Genomic DNA, 22,631 nt, shown 5'->3' with positions numbered 1-22,631 from the left:
TTTCACCACTAGAGGGCGCCCAGTGGCCATAGAAAACACCCATCCACAAGCGCTGTAACAGCACAAGCCCTGCGCAGCCATTACAAGCCTGAACACTTTCCTTTGTGTCATCAACAGGGACAGGATGAAGTTAGCTTGAAGTTAGCAATTGGCTACCAAGCATTTTAGAAGCCCTATTTTCGGCGATTTAGCCATGATTAAACCTTGCACACCTCATGGATATGCATGGAACAGAGAAAATTAGCTCTAAAGATCCTGGATTGCATTGGAGTGGATGGTAAATATCGGCGGCGCGACGCTCTCGCGGGCCGTGTAAACAGATGACGGCTGGCGGCCCGGCTCGAAAAAATAAAAAACTTTTTTTTTTTTTTTTTTACATTTTTTTTTTTTTTTTTTAAGCCGAACTAGTTCGGGATAGGCACCCAGGACGGTCCAAATCATCCCGAACTAGTTCGGGATAGGCACTAAAAGCCCCATTGAGCCCCATTGAGTTCCAAAAATGTGTTTTGCAATAATTTACCTTTTATACCGCCACCATGAGGCTGATTTGAAAAACCTGAATTGGCAAAGAAAAACACACACAAAAAAAACTGAGCACTCCTGCAAACGTTGGAAGCCAATTTAGCCAATCAGGAAGGAATATAAAACATCTGAAAGACCTGTTTTGTTTAATGACTAAAGAGGTAACTGTGTACTGATTTGTGTGATTTTTGGACAAAATCTGTAGGAGTACTGTCCAAAAAAGTGTTTTGCACAAACCCGCCTCCTGGTGGCGCTGTAACAGGCCCATGTGAAAAATTGGGGGCAGTGGTTCTGCTCTGGCAACCAGGGAGTATGCGCTGCCGGAGATTAGCTGTCCACAGACGGAAGGACACGCACGCGGACGGACGGACAGGGGCGAAAATACTGTATAGTCTCTGCCATGCCTTTTGGAAACAATAAATAGGGACAGCGGGTAACATCAGTAATTGTGTGGTACTTGTTCCTCTCTCTCATGGGTCAGTGCCACCACGATATGCAATTAGCTAAATGGGTCCATGTGATGCGGGCTCAGTAAATACAGGGGAAGGGGGTCCTCTGTGTGTGGTTAGAGACTCATTACTCCCTCACTGGGGAGTCAGGCCACCTGCCTAAAACGGCACTCATCACATCTAGATTATTATTCCCACTTTCTGGTGGTGAGCGAGTGCAGTGATGTCAGCCAATATACACAATGAAGACATGATGTCTGTCTCTTTTAAAAACAAATACAGTTTCATTTTGACCAGCTGTTTTAGGCCAATTGTGTGAGTTCTGCGCTGCAAAACACACACACACACACACACACACACACACACACACACACACACACACACACACACACACGTCCGACTTTCACCAACAGGTGATCAGGAATATGATGTTAACAAACATTCATACACTACCGGTAGAATTAAGTAGGGCATCACTGCAGTGTATGGATTCAATAGAAGTGTGTGCATGCGTGCCCATTGTGTAGCTGCATAATTACATGAACAGAGCTGGCGATGTGAGAATTCATAGCGAGCAACTTTATTAAAACTTACTGTCAAGATGTTTCCATAGCAGCTCATTGTCTAACTGCTCCCACACATGAAATAGTTGATAGATTGAACAATGAGGTCTCCTGCAGCATATTGTGTATTCTGCTCTCTGAGATCACCAGCGGTGATATGCCCCTGAACTCCACCTCTGGAAGCCCCAGTGGTCGAGATTAGGTTCCCACCACTGCAAACTACTGGGTGTTGAAGCAGGAATGTACTTGACGCGTCGAACAATGCTGTTGCTCAGGAGGTAGAGTGGCCACTTGGGAGCCGAAAAGTTCCCGGTTCAATCCCAGGCTCCTCCTCCTGACTTTTGTGTCGAAGTGTCCTTTAGCAAGACACTGAACGTGTGTGTGTGTGTGTGTGTGTGTGTGTGTGTGTGTGTGTGTGTGTGTGTGTGTGTGTGTGTGTGTGTGTGTGTGTGTGTGTGTGTGTGTGTGTGTGTGTGTGTGTGTGTGTGTGTGTGTGTGTGTGTGTGTGTGTGTGTGTGTGTGTGTGTGTACAGTTTAAAGCACATTTGAATGGTCAGATATAAATGGACCTGTTCTATTTGTACACTCTCTGAGTTAAAGAACCCCATGAAGAATTTACTGTGTAGATTGGGGGAAATCTCGCTCTTTCGACAACGCAACATTTTGACAACAGAGCGTCGGCAGGATAGTGCCTCACCCCACGGAGGTTTGGGTTAGGTTTGGTTGTCGAAAAGATGACATGTAGAAACAGCGACACGCTCCCGTAGATTGGGCTTCCATATTTCAAAGACCCTCAGTTTGATATACAGTACATTTGGCCAATGATATCCCAATCTACATTGTAAAATCCACAGTGTTAAATTAACTTCATTTGGTTCCATTTGTATACTCTTCAGTGTTACAGCCTAATTTTGACGTTGAGAAACGGTGATATATAGTATTTATCTTTAGCAAACTGTCTCTATGTGTTCTAATCACCCCCTTGGTTGAATTTTGGCACTGCTACACATATCTCCATTTCACCTAACATCAAGTCACATCCCCGGATAGTGTTTCCCACAACTGAGAAAGATTAGTTAGGAGTTGCTGTTTTTTGTTGTTTTTGTTTTTGGCCCAAAGCAATTAGCCTCCAGCTCAGAGTAGAGGATTACACAGTCTCTTCTATTGAAGCACAGATAAGGTTTCTCTTTGTTTGTCACATTCATTCAATGCTCACATGTATTTTCCTTCAGGCAGAGGCCTCTCAGAATTAAGCCACCTTCATTATCAAGACACACAGTCTGTTCTTTCCAGAGATGCGGCAGTGGCCTTGTTCCTTCTTCGGTGTGTGAGAATGGTTTATTTATCTCCTCATTCTGCGTGGGTTTAATGCAAATAAAATCATTATTAGTCAGCACCTCATTGTCACCTAATTATCATGACTTTCAAATGCACTGTAACAGCACATATTTTCCAACTTAATGGCATGCGGTTTAAAACCTATACATAACGTAAGTCTTTTCTTTTGCTCCATTAACCACATAACCTCTATTGTTATACTTTGTTGTGTGAAAATAGCTGCCAAAGGAGCTCACAATGTGTTGCATCATGCTTGTGACTATACCATTGATTAGAACATTTAAATTGAATATTTCAAAAAAATTATAAAATGAAAAAGATAGGTGGAGATACTTCTATGTGATACTTGCAGGATAGAGTTAGACAGAAAGTAGGTTTTCAGAAGTGATTTAGTGATGACATTGCTTTACCAGTCTTAAGCCTAATTTATGCTGCGTCATGCCGATGGTGTTGCATGCCAAGGATAGCCGGCCTACAGGCTTACTACGCTTTGCAAGCTTGTAGGTCGGCTATGAGTAGGCTATGAATTGGGCTTTAGGTCCTCGGGTTAGTCTGGGGCCTTAGGGTTTTTTCGTGCTAATCAGTCTAAAAGAAGGTCGCCGACTCAGGCGCCCTAGCTTTACCCATCATTTCCCTCTATAGTACCAGCAGTCATCACATCAGCCTCTAGAGTACCTGCAGGAGCACACTGCCCTCTCGCTGTGGTGTTTTTACCGTTTGTTTTGGTTGCCCAATAATATCCCTGTCTACCAAAACCAACAGCATATTTATGCTTTCAAAACCAACAGCATATTTATGCTTTCAAGGTTGTAAACTCAGGGCAATGCCTTTAACTCATTTCTAGCCGATCCCGAGTATACTCGTGAAAAATACTCAAGTATTTAGAGTGCCGATCCCGAGTATACTCGCGAAAAGTACTGTATATAGAGTAACGCCGGTTCTCCTACCCAATAGCCTGGCAGAAGGTCCTGGCACGATCGGCCTCGCCGATTCATCATCATCACGGATCCACGTGCACAAAATAGTAATCCCATAACATGGAGGCCGACGGGGAATCTCATCTTTAATGTCCATTTTCTCCAAACAACACTTTTAAAGCCAAGGATGGCATTAGATTCTCGCTACAAAAACATAATAACAAAGGCATCGATCGGCCATTTTAGAAACCACATGGTGTGACGACCGCTCCCGTTGTATGACGTCATGACGTCAACCCGGAAGTATTTACGCAATGGACTTCTGGCCTTCAAAATAAGACAATGGAGCGTAATGGAGCCCTGCGAGCGGCACGCTACACATTTAACCGTTCATGTCTGGAGCACTAAATGGGTTAAGGGTGGAAATGTCGGTCGTTTCAAACCACCTTGGTCCGATTGGGCTTAACCATTTAAACCTCCATAATGGTTGACCGGAGTCCCTCAGGGCTAGCGTGTCTTATTGTAGGAGAAGGCTTTCATAGGAAATAGCAGATCGACAAGCTCACAACATGCCGCGCTGCGATAAGGATGCTGGGGTTTTCAGTGGTTAAGAGGCAGAAGGAACGATGGGGATCTTCCACCATTGTTCTGAGTAGACCTGCATCGATATAGGAACCAGACATCTGCAGAAAGTCTCTCCTCCTACCAACACAAACACTGGACCTGCTCACTCTGAGTCAGCCCCACTGCCACTAGCACAGAGGAGATGGGGCTGCAGGTTGCAGCTGTTACCCGCTGAGCCGAGCTAGTATGCAGAGGTACAGTCTGCTGAATAAGCAGCACATCAGCTACAGAGCGCAGATCACTTACAGCAATTAGCGGCCACTGGCCAGTGTCGGCTTTCATCAGAATGCAAAGGTTTTTATGTACAGGCAGGTGTGATACTCTTTTTATTTTTTATATTGATTACTCACCCCATGGAGACTTGAATTCATGGATTATTATTTTTTTTGTCGCATTCCTATTAAGCCAATAATTTGATGACCAGCAGTGGTTCCCTATGGAGACACAAAGTGCCTGCTTTGTTCCCTTTGAAGAGACAAAGGGCTCTATTATGATCCAGGTCTTATGCCTTATGCCTTAACTTCTTTGGCTTTTTTTTACTATATAGACATTTTTTTTAATATTTTAAATAGCTGATCTGCAAGCTCTCAACGTGCAGATGTAGATCAGCATTTGAAGTATTTAAAAAAATCACACCCGTGTGAAGTGGAGCTGTGTGTGTGTGTGTGTGTGTGTGTGTGTGTGTGTGTGTGTGTGTGTGTGTGTGTGTGTGTGTGTGTGTGTGTGTGTGTGTGTGTGTGTGTGTGTGTGTGTGTGTGTGTGTGTGTGTGTGTGTGTGTGTGTGTGTGTGTGTGTGTGTGTGTGTGTAGATCATGTGTACCGATTTTTGGGACATTTGAAGAAAATATGTAGGAAAAGGAGCAAAAAGTGTGTTTTGGAGATAATTCAAGATGGCGGAAAATCTATCATGGCGCAAATGGGCGTGGCCTATATGGGGAGATGCGTCATGACCCAAGGAATCCAGGGAAAAAATATTTTTAATTTTCCGACCTACGGTTCAAGAGTTACAGGCCAAAACGTAAAGTGGGGTGTTATGGCGCCACCATGCGGCCAAATGACACAATTATTTTTTATTTAATCCTTGAAATCATTATGAACCTCCTCTCCAAGTCTTGAAACTCTAGCCCCTATGGTTTGCGAGAGACAAATAATTGAATGTGAGTTTTTGCAATTCCCATTATAAGTCAATGGGGAAAATTAATTCACTAATAAATTAATATCAATTAAACTATAGAACCTTTCTCTTAGAAAAGTAATAGCCCACGATTCCCGAGTAAGCCGGTCGATTTGACATATGGCGCGAGTGTGTGGTGGCAAAACTGTGGGACTAGTGGCGTGCCGAAGTTTAGGAAGTTCAGGCTACATACACACAGACAGACAGACAGACACACACACACACAGACCCACACAGCCACGTATAGGGAGCCTGTGCTTCACACAGCTCCAAAAATATATCAAAATAGTAAAAAAAGGCAAAGAAGTTAAGGCATAAGGCATAAGACCTGGATCATAATAGAGCCCAAAGAGTCTCCTAAAATGCAGGGTTTCCTGCAGCACTTTACAGAGAAAACCCCCCCGCCCCCCCAAGGGTATAAAAAAAAAAAAAAAAAAAAAAAAAAAATTCCAAAAAAAATTTTTTTTTCAAAAAAACTTTTTGGACCTCCAACAATGTACTAGGCATGATCGCGATCGCGAAATTGCATGTTTAACCCCCATACCAACCCTATCTTTCAAACATGGCAGCCATGTTTGTTTACATTTGAAGAAAACATAAGGGCTGGTATCTCCTGAATGCCTGAACGGATTTCCAAGCAGATTTTTTTGTTTGAAAGCTGTGAAAAGCGTGTACATGCATAGTGCATCATCTGTGCACGAATTCGTACACCAGCGTGCACACTATTTTTTTAACCCTTTGGTGGCGAACCGGCAATATAAGTTATTCAATGTTGAATAAATGTGGATGATAGCATGTAGTTGTGTTTTCCGTCATCATGGGCACATTCATGTGTTTTTTATAGGGCAAAAATAAGAATTAATATTAAAAATTAAGTGAATTAATTACTCGAATTAATTAATTAATTATCAAAAATTTTCGGCGTTTGCGCGTGCGCCATGAGATCCCCCCCCTGGTCAAGACTTTTTCCTGCAGGAAACCCTGAAATGATTGTCTTAGGAATGCGACAAAAACTAAAAAAATATCCATTAATTCAAATCTCCATGGCATGGGGTGAGTAATCGATATTTAAAAAAAAAAACATAATTTTGGGTGTGAACTAACTATCCCTTTAAGGCATGTTATACCTTTAAGGCATGTAAAATATCTTTAGCAGCAGTTTGAAATTTGCAAGATGCAGAAGTCGCATACACTCACTGTACATCAAAGTCATCACCTGTCTATTTCACTTGTCTATTTCACTTGTTTATGTACATTGTACAAGACACCTTTTGAGCAGCTTCTCTGGGTTCCTACAGTTATATTTTTTTTAGTTTGTTATGTCTTCTACAGTATGTGCGTTATAATGAACCTGCTTCCTTGGATATAGAAAAGAGTATTCTCGAGACATTTGATCGCTGTGTTCATTATTTTTGTGTTACAGTCCTCCGTGTTTGATTTTTTCCCTTTGTAAGCTCAGATTGTACAAATCTAGCAAATAATATGTTGATGATCAATTTATACAGCACTTTTCAAAAACAAGTTTACAAATGGCTTCACAGGAAAACTGGGGGAAACAACGCAAATATGCAATGCAGTCAAGAAATGGTAACATAAAAAAGACAAAGAATAAAGGATAATTAATTTAAATCAAAGAGTATTATCAAAGCATTAAAAAAATATATATTGGCAATATACACTATTCAAGTTTATTCTAATGCTGCACTCACAGAAAGTCGTGTTAATGTATCCATTTGTAATTCAGAGTATGCAAATGTTACCAAATGGAACTGTATTTGGTTACATGTATGCACTCTCTTAAAGTTAAATAAACCCTGAGGAGTTTTACAGAGTGCCAGTAAGTCCCTGGGTTATGGTAGGTATTGGGTTGTGTGTGGGTGGATTATGGTAGGGATTGGGTTGTGTGTGGGTGGGTTATGGTAGGGATTGGGTTGTGTGTGGGTGGGTTATGGTAGGGATTGGGTTGTGTGTGGGTGGGTATTGGTAGGTATTGGGTTGTGTGTGGGTTATGGTAGGAATTGGGTTTTGTGTGGGTGGGTTATGGTATAGGGATTGGGTTGTGTGTGGGTGGGTTATGGTAGGGATTGGGTTGTGTGTGGGTGGGTTATGGTAGGTACTGGGTTGTGTGTGGGTGGGTTATGGTAGGGATTGGGTTGTGTGTGGGTGGGTTATGGTAGGGATTGGGTTGTGTGTGTGTGGGTTATGGTAGGGATTGGGTTGTGTCATGTGTGTGGGTGGGTTATGGTAGGGATTGGGTTGTGTGTGGGTGGGTTATGGTAGGTACTGGGTTGTGTGTGGGTGGGTTATGGTAGGGATTGGGTTGTGTGTGGGTGGGTTATGGTAGGGATTGGGTTGTGTCATGTGTGTGGGTGGGTTATGGTAGGGATTGGGTTGTGTGTGGGTGGGTTATGGTAGGTACTGGGTTGTGTGTGGGTGGGTTATGGTAGGGATTGGGTTGTGTGTGGGTGGGTTATGGTAGGGATTGGGTTGTGTCATGTGTGTGGGTGGGTTATGGTAGGGATTGGGTTGTGTCATGTGTGTGGGTGGGTTATGGTAGGGATTGGGTTGTGTCATGTGTGTGGGTGGGTTATGGTAGGGATTGGGTTGTGTCATGTGTGTGGGTGGGTTATGGTAGGGATTGGGTTGTGTGTGGGTGGGTTATGGTAGGTACTGGGTTGTGTGTGGGTGGGTTATGGTAGGGATTGGGTTGTGTGTGGGTGGGTTATGGTAGGGATTGGGTTGTGTCATGTGTGTGGGTGGGTTATGGTAGGGATTGGGTTGTGTGTGGGTGGGTTATGGTAGGGATTGGGTTGTGTGTGGGTGGGTTATGGTAGGTATTGGGTTGTGTGTGGGTGGGTTATGGTATCGGGATTGGGTTGTGTGTGGGTGGGTTATGGTATAGGGATTGGGTTGTGTGTGGGTGGGTTATGGTAGGGATTGGGTTGTGTGTGGGCTATGGTAGGAATTGGGTTGTGTGTGAGCCTGGAGAGTTTTGTGGTCCAGTGCTTCTCCCTGCTGAGGCGCTTCCACCTTGAGAGGGTGTCTGGCTTGTCCCCCATCAGTCACCATGCTGTCACTGTGGCTGTGCTGTGCTGTGGGGGCTGCAGCCCATGTCATTAACACTGGCTGCAGACAGACACACTGCCCCAGTCCCACACACTATCGTCGTTGTTGGGTGGAAACCTTATGTATGTCCAAAAACCTCCTTTTTTATTATTTTAAAAACTATTTAAAGTAGTGAAATAGAGCTGATCTACAAGCACACAACGCCTCGCATCGCAAGGCGTTGTGTGCTTGTAGATCTGCTATCTTCACAACTTTTGTGCAACACTTTTGTATGATGAAGTAGGGCTTTAATTTACGAAAAAATAAAACATACACAATTGAAAGTTGGAGATACAAGGTTTCTGCCCGACAGTGACGACATACAGTTAGATCTGCCACAGCACACCAGCTCTGAGTGAAATGCAGATGTTTAATGTTGGTAAAACAAACATAACACCATATATGGTTGAATATGCCATGGAGTTATAGATTGAAGATTCTGATGCTTTTATCCAGAGCCAACTTCCAGTGAGTGTTGCTAGATCACTAACATTACAGGTAACAAGGGTTAGGGCCATAATGTTACGAAAATATTTGTGTGATCCTGCTAGTTTTTTGTAAGAAGGAAGTCTTGAGACTTGGGAAAGAAAGAGAAGGGAGAAGAGAGCTGAGAATGAAGAATCAAGATTCATTTGACATTTATTCGTATAGGTTCAAGCAGTGAAATGTGAAGTGTGTGAGATTCACGAAATACTGTGCAACGTCAACATAACAGTAGCGATAAGAAAAATTAAGATAAGACAAGAAAAGGCTAGGAAAATGGCAGCAATAGCAACATCAGCAGAAGTGTGTGCAATAATGCAAACCATGTTCTGTATCTGTTAATACCTTCTACACAATAGCAGAAACCTCAACATAATACTAGAGCAGGGTTCCCCAATTCGTTTTCCCCAAGGGCCGAATTATGTCTAGGGTACCAAGCCGAGGGCCACAACATTGCAGGGGGCGACGGCGGCGTTCCCGCTACTCCAGCGACTGCGACAGTTCAGATATCGTCGTTGTTGGGTGAAAATCTTGTATGTCCAAAACCATTCGTTTTACATTTATCATTTTAAAATGTATTTAAACTAGTGAAAACAGCCGATCTACAAGCAAACAGCGCCTCGCACCGCGAGGCGTTGTATGCTTGTAGATCTGCTGTTTTCACTACTTTTGTGCGACAGCCTTGTATGATTTACGAAAGAACGAACAAATTTGGAGATACGAGATTTCCAGCCGACAACGACGATATACTAGTGTTGTTGCTGCTCTTATACCACCATTATTACTGGGGTTGGTGGGGGCCAGGCAGTAGCCCCCAGCGGGCCGCAAATGGCCCGCGGGCCGCCTATTGGGGAACCCTGTACTAGAGAGAGAGAGAAAAAAAAAATGCAACCTTGTAGATTTATATATAATGTGCAATGTGATTTATTGTCACGTCACAGGTTTACAGTTGTAAAAAAGTGGCAGAAATTCTTTGTCAAACAAGGTCAGTCATTTGTAGCTTTCGAAGGGTTAAAGGAAGAAACAAGCAGATATGTCAAATAGTCCTAATATGATACGAGCAATGGGTAATATCAATAAGGCTCAAAGTTAAACTTAACCACTTAAACCCTATTATACTTGTTTGACTAAGGGTCCCCAGGGCTCTATAAATGGTCTGTTCCGTTTCCCCCTCTACACAAATCCTTTCACATAAAATAGCAGATCTACAAGTAAGTTAGAGCCAAATCATGTTCACCCCAGAATAGGGATGCTAGTGTTCAAGTGGTTAAAATAGGAACAGTCTCTTGTAGTGTCTTGGGCACGTGAGAGGCATGACTTGGCAGCAGATATCAAACATATACAGTACATAGGGACAGCCCTATGTTGTGGGCTTGTACATCTGCTAGTTTTGGCACGTGACACTGGTGTACAACTATAAGCATAAATCAGTGCTTTATGTACTGTACTGTACTGTACTGTACTCCTGAGGTACTGTGTGTTCTGGCTGGCCATACAGTATTATGTATTAATAACCATTAAGTATTGTGCTGTTGCAGATGTTCTATTGCTCTTGCTGAACACCTGCATATCTGGGTTCCAGCATCACTGAAAGGCAATGTAGGCCACGCTACTGCCTTTCCTGGAAAGTTTCACTGCAAACTGCAAAGTCTTAGTGCAGTGTGTCTCAACATGGGGTCCGGGGATCACAAGCGGTCCAAATGGACCCTTGCGGGTCTGTAACTCAGAGTTGCACATTTGGTCATAATAGGTGAATGTTAAGTATATAGGCTACCATTTGGCAACAATAGCAGATCTACAAGCTTATGGCATATTGCAAATTTGGAAAAAGGGAGGGGACCAAATATCTACAACCTCACAACTGGTCGTGAGGCGTTGTGAACTTGTAGATTAGGCTATTTTTGTGAGACACTATCGTACGATTAAGTACAGTATAAAAGAGTGCTTAATTGTTTAAGACGAGACTGCCTTCCACACTGAAATAGCTCTCTCCATGTCGGCCGTTGCGTTTGACAATTTCTTCTCATGTACAAGACGAGACCTAATTTACATTCATCCACTTAACCGACAGTAATAGTGTCCTCCTGACTCCTGACATAAGCTTCTAATTATTCTGCTGTGTTGCAATCACACATTTTGCCTTGGAGTGTGTCTTAATTCTCAAGCACTCCCTATTAAAAGTGTGACATATGGCCATAGCCCACTAGAAATATATGCCGCTAAAAATACACAGTAATGAGTGTTTTGCCTTGGACTGGGAGCTCCGCTGAATAATAATAACGCTCCAGTTTTCGACAGTCAAGTAGGATATGGTCGTCGTTAGGTTTGGGCTTTGGGGAAACATTTAAATGATATTGTCATGTGTAAGTGAAACTTGGTGGTGTGTGTGTCATGAATGTCCCTTCTCTTTTGTTTTCAGCTGTGAACGTCAGCAGACATCCGAGGCTGCATTTCCCTCAGCAATAAGGTAAGATGAAGCTCGATACGAGGCTCATCGCCTTACACTTTGCTCTGGGCCTTTCCTGTTTACTGTGGAGTCCGTCATGCAGGGGAGGATCCTACAATGGATTGATCGTTTTGGTGTAAATGCATGGACCACATTTCTAAGAAACCATAGGAAGTGTTGCAAGCACTAATGATTGCAAATATTCTGCAGTTAGTATTATTTATTACTTACAGCCCAGAGTGCTTTCCCCCTCATGTAACTGATTTGCTTCAAGAATCTGTGCCACCAACCAGGATTTGTATTTGTTACCACCCATGTACAGACATATGAGGGTAAAGGTCTCGTGTTTCAGGACATTGCAAAGAGTTGCAATCACCTTTTAGGATTTTCACAACATGTGAAACTTCAAGTTTGTTGTCACATCACGTGTGAAAAGGTGGTCATGATAGTGAAAGAAACAAAGGACTAAAATCAACAAGATACAATATCAGATAGACTGTATAAGGCGCATGGTCAAAAAATAAAACAATTAGGCAATATATCGACGTGAGCTTACAGATCTACCATTTTACCGTTTTTTTTTTTTTTTTTTTTTTCCCCAAAAAATAAAATTCAATATTGCTCCTAGTCCTTTGGCCCAGACATGCAGTATAGTGCTCAGTCGGTGCTTTGCTTCAGATGCATTTAAGTGTGTTGCAGCGGTGCCTGTGAACTCTACCCTGCATCCCCCTGGTCCAGTGGAATAGAGCTACAGCTGCAGGTGTGACAGACTTTAACACAGTCGTACAAACACTCGCCGGCGACCTGGGAGACGCGTGGAAGACAAGTGGAGTGTGAAATATGGCCAAGCTGCAGAGAGAGAGCGAGAGAGAGAGGGAGAGAGGGTAGGAGGGCGAGACAGCATCCCTCATGTCGGTTCTAAACCTGCAGGCTCCAGTGTCAGACAGGAACGGTGTGATCACTCTCTCTCTCTCTCTCTCTCTCTCTCTCTCTCTCTCTCTCTCTCTCTCTCTCTCTCTCTCTCTCTCTCTCTCTCTCTCTCTCTCTCTCTCTCTCACTTCATCACTCTCCCTGTTTTCTCCTCCGCTGCCTTCCTCTGAAATCTCAGTAGGAAGCATATTGTCGCTGTCGGGTGGAAACCTTGCATGTAAAAAATTGTTACTTTTCAGGAAATGGCAAAAAAAACAAAAAAAAAATAACCTGTGTGTTCCAATGTAGTTGTTGTTTAGTCACAAGCAGTTGTATCTATCGATCGATCGATCAACGGGACTAAAAGGATACTCAATTACAATACAATTATATATTAGCAACAACACTAGGATGCCACTCATACAGGGCTCCCTCCGTGGAGCTTGCTGAGGAAGTGCGTTGTTTGCATGTCTGGGGCCAAGCTAGTAGGGGATAACATTATCTATGTGAAGATAGTGGGGGAAAACATTAAGTCCAATTAGACCATAATTTTTCATTATAGATTAACATTATTATTTTATTTTTTACAGATGTACAAGCATTGTCAGCTTCTGGTAGTTGGGTTATTTTTCCAAAACAAAAGACAAAATATTGTGTTTCTGCAGGGCAGCGACGATGTATACCTGTGCTACTACAGTATGTTGTTGCTCTCGGGCAGAAACCTCCTATCTCCATATATTTTAACCTTTTGTGGGGTTTTTTTCGTAAATGTATGCCCTACTCATTCTACAGCGTAACACAGAAGCATCAAAAGTAGCAGATCTTGTAGATCTGCTACTTTTGAATTTGAATCCTGAAAACAGTAACAGTTTTGGACATATGAGGTTTCCACTCGACTGAGACAATGTTTTCACTGTATGTTTTCGGTTGCTCTCATGCTTGCCCTTTCGTGTCCCCCCTGTCTTGTGTTGTAAATAATTGCTTTCTCTGACACTTTTTCTGTGTCCATGTTGGTTTTCCATGGCTGCAGTTTGTGTGATCTATCCCTCTGTGTTTTCTCTCTTTCTCTTTCTCTTTCTCTTTCTCTCTCTCTCTCTCTCTCTCTCTCTCTCTCTCTCTCTCTCTCTCTCTCTCTCTCTCTCTCTCTCTCTGTGACTGTCTCACTCTGTGATGTGTTGAGGCATTCTGTCGGTACAATTAAACCTACTCACCTCCTCTACCCAGCGATGGAGATTAACTAAATGCATTTACTTAAGTACTCTACTTCTTACACAATTCTTTGGATACTCTGAGTACTTTTCCCACCACTGACTATTAGTGAAAGTGTGAGCCACGAGCACTCAGGTGTGTAAACTCTACTTTCCATGTGTCTTGTAGCTAATTATTGTCGCTGCACATTTATGGGAACTTTGGGAAGTAACTCATTTTTGTCAGTTGAAATTTGGGGGGTGGTTAAAAGAACGCTTTGCCTATTTTCCACCTTATCTTCCGTCCTCACTAACCCCCCGGCTCCACCGGGCACTTTGAGCGTTGCGTCAACCGTCAACGTCAACGCTGGGAACGCTCCCGTTTTAATTAATGAAGGGTACTCCACTGTCATTTTGGTGGAGCCCTAGCCTAATGCTTATTATCTCTTTTAACCGCCAGAGTTAAAACATCATCTATAGCTGCCTTTGCCAGCAAATCTGAGCATTTTCACATACCTTTGAAAAAATACCATTTCTATCAACTTGCTCTTTGTGGCTCTTTGTGGGGATTGTAAGCTAATGGAAAATGCAATCTTTCCCTTCCTGGAGCGATAGAATGCTGAAAAAGAAGGCACTTTTGTTGCAATAATAGAGGATAAAGAATTCTTAAAGAGAAAGTATTTAATCCTGTCTATGTCATCTGTTGGCACATTTTTAGAGACCATCCACGGTCCACCTCTGAGACACACTTAATGTGTGTGGGCAGAAATGGTAGCATGGTGAGCATTAACAAGACCCATATATTGTATGGAGATGAGGCTGAAAAGAATCTGCTTTAAGGAATATTTCTCTAACAAGGCCAGGGACATTTGAGTACATTTCAGTTTGTGTGTTATTACTTATATATTTTCGAACTGTCAGGATACACAGAACAGGGCACCAGCTTATGAAGGGGGATGATTAGAAGTGTGTGTGTGTGTGGTGTACTGTGTCCAATATGCATTTCCATGCTGAGTCAGTGGGCTGCTTCTGTGGGGGCAATTAAGTGTCAGCACGTGTCCAACCGAATGATGAAACCACTCCAGTCCACAGATGAGGCTGTGCTTTTCTCTCTACAGTAGAATCTGATCAGTGACTTTCAACCTTTCAGAACCAGTGAGCCAGTTAGTGTGGGGAGTTAAGGGGAGCAAATGCTAATTTCGTGCAAATTTGTCTTAAAGTGCCAAATTTTGCACAGATGTAGCCCAGGGCATGCTCTAATGATTCAGCTAGGGCGCCTGAGTTTGCGACCTTCGGGGTCGCCACAGCGGCCAAATCAAGTTGAGCTCCCATCGACTTTCTATAAAGGAGGAAAATACCCAGAAAAACTTTTTTTTCTGGGTATTTAAGTAGGATGTGAGGGGTCTAACTAGGGGTTTGTCATGATGCTGAATCCATTGCAAGCATTCCTTACTAGGGGTTTGTCAGGATGCTGAATCCATTGCAAGCATTTGCTTTGCACAAAAAACATTCCTTGGGCTACAAATGGCCCCAGAAAATGGTTTAGTGATGAAAAGTGATGATTCATCACTTTTCATCACTAATCACAGTTTTGTGGGCGTTTTCTGGGGCCATTTGTAGCCCAAGGAAATGTTTTTTGTGCAAAACAAATGCTTGCAATGGATTCAGCATCCTGACAAACCCCTAGTTAGACCTCTTACATCCTACTTAGATTTTCTGGCTATTTTCCTCCTGTATAGAAAGTCGATGGGAGCCCAACTTGACTTGACCGCTGTGGCGACACCGAAGGTCGCAAACTCGGCCGCCCTAGCTAAATCATTAGAGCATGCCCTGGGCTACATCTGTGCAAAATGTGGTGCTTTAAGACAAATTTGCACGAAATTAGCATTTGCTCCCCTTAACTCCCCACACTAAGTAGAGTGTTAGTAAGTAAGTGCCAAAGAGACGATGTGCTGTGAGACCTCTTTCAAATGATTGGGGCCAATTCGGCCTCGGCTTCAATTCGTTGTCAGGATGGCAAAAAAATGACATAATTAATATGATGTCATCAATATGACGTCAGAGATCGACAGGGAAGCCACACCGTTATTAGACCTCATCTTGTTAAAGATGCATACAACCTGTATTCAAAGCTATAGTTTGGACTGCTTTATCAATCAATCCATCAATCCATCAATCAATTCCACATAAGAAAGACACAAATGTAAAAAAAGAATATGCACAAAGGCTCCACCTTTGCGCTCATTTTTCTTTTCTTCTGTTCCGTTGTCTGAAACCTGTTCTCTGTTGTCATCTATTGCTGTTGGTCATCATGGCTGCCAGTTCCCACCTGATGCCATGAGGGAGTTCCGACTGTTTCAGACCATACTGAATAACTGCAAGCTTGCACAATGTCTTCAGACTAGGACTTAGATCTAAGATGTACAGGTTATCAGCAGGCATGTTCACTTTGAATCCTCCTCCAAGGATGACACGGTGGTCTCCCACCATGCAACAGCCCATGACAGTCATCCTATGACAGGGGCCTTTCCCCCTGGGCTCAACCGTCTTCCAGGAGAAGGTCTCTGGATTGAATTTCCACAGAGTATTGAAGGTCCGTTCCCTGCTGTGGCCACCAAATATGTACAGCTCTCCGTTGTAGGCAAAGGCTGAATGACCGCAGCGTTCCTCTGGGAGAGGCTGTGCGGAAGGCGCGCTCATCCAGAAGTTGGTCTCTGTGTCAAATATCCTGTTGTTGTTGGTGTAGCTGTTGTGCTCCCCTCGGCCCCCGAACACAAACATCTTCATCCCGATGATGGTGGAAGAATGACAGAATGAAACGGGTGGTGGAGAGCCTCTGGTGTTAATTAAAGACCAGGCCGCTGTGGTGGTGTCCAACATATAGGTGTCATCAGTGGTAGGTTTCAGAGTGTTGTGTCCTCCAAAGATATACATGACCGTCCCCAAGACACAGGCCGAGTGGCCGAACCTCTCCCCCGGAACGGTCCCAGTAACCTCAGGCCTGTACCATCTATGGGTGTTGGCGTGAAATATATAAAGCACGTTGCAGTACAACTGTTGATACGTAAACCCACCCCAGATGTAGATGGTGTCCTCATGATGCTGATGGTGTATCAGCACAGCTGTGTGGCCGTAGCGCATGGAGGGAAACTCAGGGGGGCGTTCCTCTCCTCTTCCGCTCATCACTGGGGGCAACTTCCTCCATTTCAAAGACACTGTGTTGAACACGTGTATGTCAATCTGGTTTGTGTCGTCTGTGTCTGCAGTATACCCTCCAAAGGAGTACATCTTGTAACCCACTGATACAGCAGCATGGTAGGCTCTCCTAGGACCTCCTTCCAGAAGAATGGTCCAGCAAAACATCTAACAACTTCAGTGGGAGATCGGATTAGTTGATTAGCTACTGCTTATAGGTACAGCAGCACAAGAGTCGAGTGAAGCATGGCCAATACGCTTCATTTTTTTATGGCCAATACGCTTCCTTTTGAGCTGTGCTAACCGCTCCTAGATTCGTGGGACACTTAATGAAATTGGCTCATAAAAGGCACCACTCACTTCGTTTTTTTTAAATGGCAACACATTAAGTGTAGAGAGAATGTCAGTTCTATGATAACCGTGGAACATTGTGAGCTTGTAAATGTAGATCAGCAATTTTCATTATTTTGCATGACACATTTGATAAAGGATGAAAAGTGAAAATAAAAAGAAAAGAAAAGGGTATTGTCTCGAGGGAGAAGAATTCCTGGCTTGTTCCATGATGAGCACTCTGGCGGGGGAGAGCGGAGAAGGCGTTAAGGCTCAGGGACGCTTGTGACTCATAGAGTGACCATAGTCGAATCCACAGAGCAGCAATCATAACTGCTGTGTCAACGGCACCGCGACACCTCAACTACACGGCAGTGCTCCGTGGATTTGTGTATACTTTCACCTACCGTATGACATTGCCAAAATAGACATCCTTCACCTGGTGTGAAGTCGGTCAGATCGGCGGTCCGACTGATATTATGCCCATATACTGTATGACCATATATATCTCCAGGACAATCTGGAAAATTGCATAATAGTGTAATATGATGTTTCAGTTGACACAAAACACTGACATCTTTAAATCATTGCGACGATCAGGTCGCAAGTTACTATGAAAACCTCCACCGGCTGTCAGTCAGTCCCTCCGTCTGTCCGTTACGTCACGTCACACTTTTGGCCCTACTCTTATCTCCGGCACCTTGGCACTATCCATGCCAAACTTTGCACATACACTCCTTGGCTGGCAAACCACAACCCCCGCCCCTGATTTCTCACATCCCCCTCTTCTAGCACCACCATGAGGTTGCTAATGCCAATTTGTGCATACTTACGACCAAACGGTCGCTTATCTCCCGATTAGGGAGTCTTACTGGTATTATTATGTGAGAATAATTATTTGATTGCGACCGCCAGGTCCCAAGTTACTATGAAAACCTCCACCAGCTGTCTGTCAGTCTGTCCGTCACGTCACACTTTTGGCCCTACTCTTATCTCCGGCACCGTGGCCCTATCCATGCCAAACTTTGCACACACACTCCTTGGCTGGCAAACCACAACCTCCGCCACTGATTTCTCACATGCCCCTCTTCTAGCGCCACCATGAGGTTGCCGACCTGACGGTCGCTTATCTCCTGAATCTTACTGGTAATTATTATTACATTTACTACCCTACCTTTTGATATGTTTGTGTTGACGCACCCAGTACAGTAGGTCATGCTAACCTAATCAATCTATGGGGAAACCCTGGCTTGTGCTTTGTCTTCAAGCCCTATATCTATACTATAATTTTGCGAATGTCTGAGTGAGTGAGTGTCTGTCTGTCTCAGCGTTTCTCCTCGGTGGCTGGAGCAATTGATCTGAAATCGCATCACCATTAGCATATGAACACACCTGACATAACTGTGAAGCCCGTTTGTCACTTTCACAAATCGTATGCTGTATATTAGCATTTTTATGGTGTATCTATATCTATTTAGCCTACAGTACCTTTTGTGACCACACATGTTAAGGGAGGGGCGCTGTTGTTCAGGCCATTAGCACAATCACACACAAACCCCCCCACACACACACACACACACACACACGGGGGGGGGAGGGGGGAGTGTGTGTGTGTGTGTGTGTGCAGGCGGGCGGGGGGGGGGGGGGGGGTTCTGGCCCTGTTACAGATGTTGTCCAAAAATCATGCAGCTCGGTACACAGTATCTCTGTAGCCGTTAAATGGAAAAGGTATTTCTTACATTGATGCTCCTACATATTAGCATGCAAGCACCAGTTAAAGTTACTTTCCATCCCTCATATACTGTGTGCACAGTGCACATCCCATAACCCACACACTGCACATCATTTCGGAGCTCATATCTTTGAACGGGTAAGGGCTAGTATATATATCTAACATATAATTTTCCGAATGTCTGTCTGTCTGAGTGTCTGTCTGAAACCGCGTTTCTCCTCTGTGGCTGGAGCAATTGATCTGAAATCGCATCACCATCAGCATATGAACACACCTGACATAACTGTGAAGCCCGTTTGTCACTTTCACAAATCGTATGCTGTATAATTGCATTTTTATGGTGTATCTATATCTATTTAGCCTACAGTACCTTTTGTGACCACACATGTTAAGGGAGGGGCGCTGTTGTTCAGGCCATGCACAATCACACACAAACCCACACACACACGGGGGGGGGGAGTGTGTGTGTGTGCAGGCGGGCAGGCGGGCGGGCGGGCGGGCGGGGGGGGGGGGGGGGGGTGGTTCTGGCCCTGTTACAGATGTTGTCCAAAATCATGCAGATCGGTACACAGTATCTCTGTAGCCGTTAAATGGAACGGGTATTTCTTACATTGATGCTCCTACATATTAGCATGCAAGCACCAGTTAAAGTTACTTTCCATCCCTCATATACTGTGTGCACAGTGCACATCCCATAATCCACACACTGCACATCATTTCGGAGCTCATATCTTTGAACGGGTAAGGGCTAGTATATATAATTTACCCCCACACAGCCCCTGCACCCATCATGGTAATGCTCTGTCTACTCCGTAATGCTGCATCACACCTGACCTATTTGTTCACAGAATGTCGCTTGGGACTTACAATTTAGGCATTTAGCAGACTTCTCAATAATGAACAGCCAGCCAGTTTAAGCCAGTGATTCTCCAATGTTTTAATTTCATTAGGCCTAAAAAAAAAAACCTTGGTTTCCGGTTGGCTTTCATTTTAGGGCTGAGTAGGTAGGGAATTTATTTTATTTTATTTTTATTTTTATTTTTTTGTGGGCATGATGGGTAGCAAGGCATTTTATTTTATTTCCTCATGGGAAGGATGGGTAGGTAGTTTTTTCTTTTTTTTTTTTTTTTTTAATTTTAATGTTTAATTTACAGTTTTAATGAATCATTTAAAACATAATTTTGTAATTGAATTTGAATGTTTAATTACAGTTTTAATGAATTATGACAAATGAAATCATATTTCAATGTCTTCAGCGATACTCTTATTCTGAAGAGATTAAGAAGTCGACCACCGTCTGGAAGTATTATTGCATTACGAAAATGACCACCGCCTGGAAGTCTTATTGCGGCTAGCGCAACATATCTTATTCTGAAAAGATCGGCTACCCGATGTGTTAGATTTTCCAGCTTAGATTTGACAAAATAACAGCTCGGCGAGCGAGCGACAGAGAGCTGAGCCGTGAGCCCGCAGTCGCACCATAACCCAGAGAGACACGCGGGGGTCCGCAAGCACTGTTGCTGTTGCCGTACAGTCTTTCAGATGAATGCCACGCTGTCATAAATGTTTCGACTCCATCTCACGTCTCTCTGTGGCTGTGCAGGGCTCAGCTGTACTGGTGGATGGACTGCTAATTTTGCTAGTATCGCTGTTGTTGTTGAGTGGCAACGTAGTTGTCCCCCGATTGTGTGTGCGCTTGTGTGTGTGTGTGTTTGGAGGAATACAAGAGCCGCTTCCCAATTCAGAGTGTGCGCCCTTCGTAGTGTAGCCCGTGTAGGGCTATGTGGTCGCACCAAATATATTTTTTGTAAGACGTTTTTGAACGACTCGTCGGATTTTGACTTAATTTTTTTTATTTTTTTATTTTCACTCCAAATGCGAATAAAATCATCTGGGTCGCACGTATTTAATAGGGTCGGTCGCCAACCGGAAACCAACACATTTTTTTGTTAGGCCTTAGGCCACGGACACCTAAGTTATACCATTTTCTATCTCTGGGACTCCACACACTAACTGCAAGAGTACAAATGGAACCAAATGGCCCTGTAACAGTTCACTTGGTTCAACCGAAGTTACAGACCGGTAACTCCTCAAGAACCCCATGGAGGCCTCGAAACCCACTTTGAGAACCACTGGTTTAAGCTAACAAAGCTCCACTAGATGAAAACACATTATTATTTTAAGTTGTGTACTTTATGTTTAGAATCGTTAGTGTAGGCATGGAAATTACATCAAACTATCACTTACTTGTCCTAAACTGTGTGTACGTTTCACAATTGGTTTGTTAATCCTAATCTAGATCATTGACACGCTTAAGAAAAGGGCGGAAAAAGAAAGAAAACAATCTGGTGTGGATTTCTTGAAGTGGACACGGTTGAGTACTCTATCAGTCAGCCATCTTTGCTGTTTGCTTTTGCCAGTGTTCATAGTGGAATAATCAAAGACGTGACTTGAATCCCTGCCAGCCAAGACCCTCCGTCATTCCTTGGCTGCGGTGGAAAGTACACTTACCCCATTACTGTGTTTAAGCACACTTTTGAGGTACTTTTTCTTTACTTGAGTTTTCTTTATACTTACTCATTTATATTCCAAGCTTGCAAATCCAGCTATTTTCGAAAGATTCTTACAGCTGTTGTAAAAATGTGTGAAATGGGTCATTCTGCATAATGAGCACTTTTACTTTTGGTACTGTACTGTAAGGATATTTTGATGCTAATACTTTATTTGTACTTTTTACTCAAGTGACATTTTTAATACAGGGTATTAAAGGGTATATATATATATATATATATATATATATATATATATAGGGTATATTTTTAATACCAGAGTATTTCTACATTGTGAAATTGTTGGTCCCAGGATAAACGCCTATTTCAGAGCCTTGTAAGGTGTTTTTTACTCAAGGTTTACTGATTGACAAATGAGCTTTACATGATTTACCTATTTTATGCGGAATCATTTAATTACAGTCTTTCCAATTATAGCCAGGCAACAACAGTACCTTACTGTCTGACGTGCTCTCTAATTGCAAAGAGCCAATTGGATGCCACTCAAGCGTCATTTTCCTTATTTCTGCTAATAATCTGCCGGCTGTTTTGTTTATTATAAGCATTATGTTCAGTTTAATTTCCTCAGTCATGAGGAATGAAAATGATAATTAGAACTAGCACTTCATTGAAGTCCCAATTATGCCGGTTAAACTATGTAAATAATGCAACCGGCATTTAAAAGCTCTCTGCTTCCTGAGGGGGGAAAGCACCGTGCACTCGTCTTCCTGCTGAATTAAATAATGGTTTAGTGTGCGTGTTATTCGATTTCCATGGGCTGCGAGCGGCTTTCCTTTGCCAATTTCATCAGTTGGAGTGTACTGGTTTTAAGCGCTGCTAAGCGGCCTGTCCAACAGCGCAGAGAACAATGGCCTTGCATTGCGGCCATAGACAGAAGGCGTAGGATATGCACATCCCCACAACTTTTTTTACGGTGCTGGATCCAAGAACAAACAAGTGAAACTGAAACTTAGATGAAATCACTTACCCTACTTTTAATCTATTAATACAAAATAATTAAAAAAAGATCAACTGATTATTGTAATGTTAGTTAAGTTGCGAGGCATATCTATTTGGGGATTTTAATAGCAGGTATAACGTGGACTAT

At 43.2% G+C, this 22,631-nt stretch overlaps 2 protein-coding genes across 2 annotated transcripts in view; one reads left to right on the top strand and one right to left on the bottom strand.

Moving 5' to 3' along the window:
- tln2a (talin 2a) overlaps positions 1-22,631 on the top strand; it is a 235,189-nt gene that overhangs the window by 50,532 nt on the left and 162,026 nt on the right. Inside the window, exon 2 of the mRNA XM_080730803.1 lies at positions 11,595-11,642. The gene's annotated coding sequence lies outside the window, so the exon portion shown is untranslated. The remainder of the gene's footprint in view (positions 1-11,594; positions 11,643-22,631) is intronic.
- Positions 16,007-17,080, bottom strand: LOC308288768 (kelch domain-containing protein 3-like; the record flags this gene model as incomplete). Its single annotated transcript, XM_080730238.1, has 2 exons — positions 16,007-16,281; positions 16,375-17,080. The coding sequence occupies 2 exons, from the start codon at positions 17,078-17,080 to the stop codon at positions 16,007-16,009; spliced, it is 981 nt and encodes a 326-aa protein (XP_080586364.1).

The sequence above is a fragment of the Nannobrachium achirus genome (assembly GCF_963921795.1).
Source record: "Nannobrachium achirus genome assembly, chromosome: 7".
Classification (NCBI taxonomy): Eukaryota; Metazoa; Chordata; class Actinopteri; order Myctophiformes; family Myctophidae; genus Nannobrachium; species Nannobrachium achirus.
Note: the sequence above shows the minus strand (reverse complement) of the source record. Positions and strands in the feature narration are given on the sequence as shown.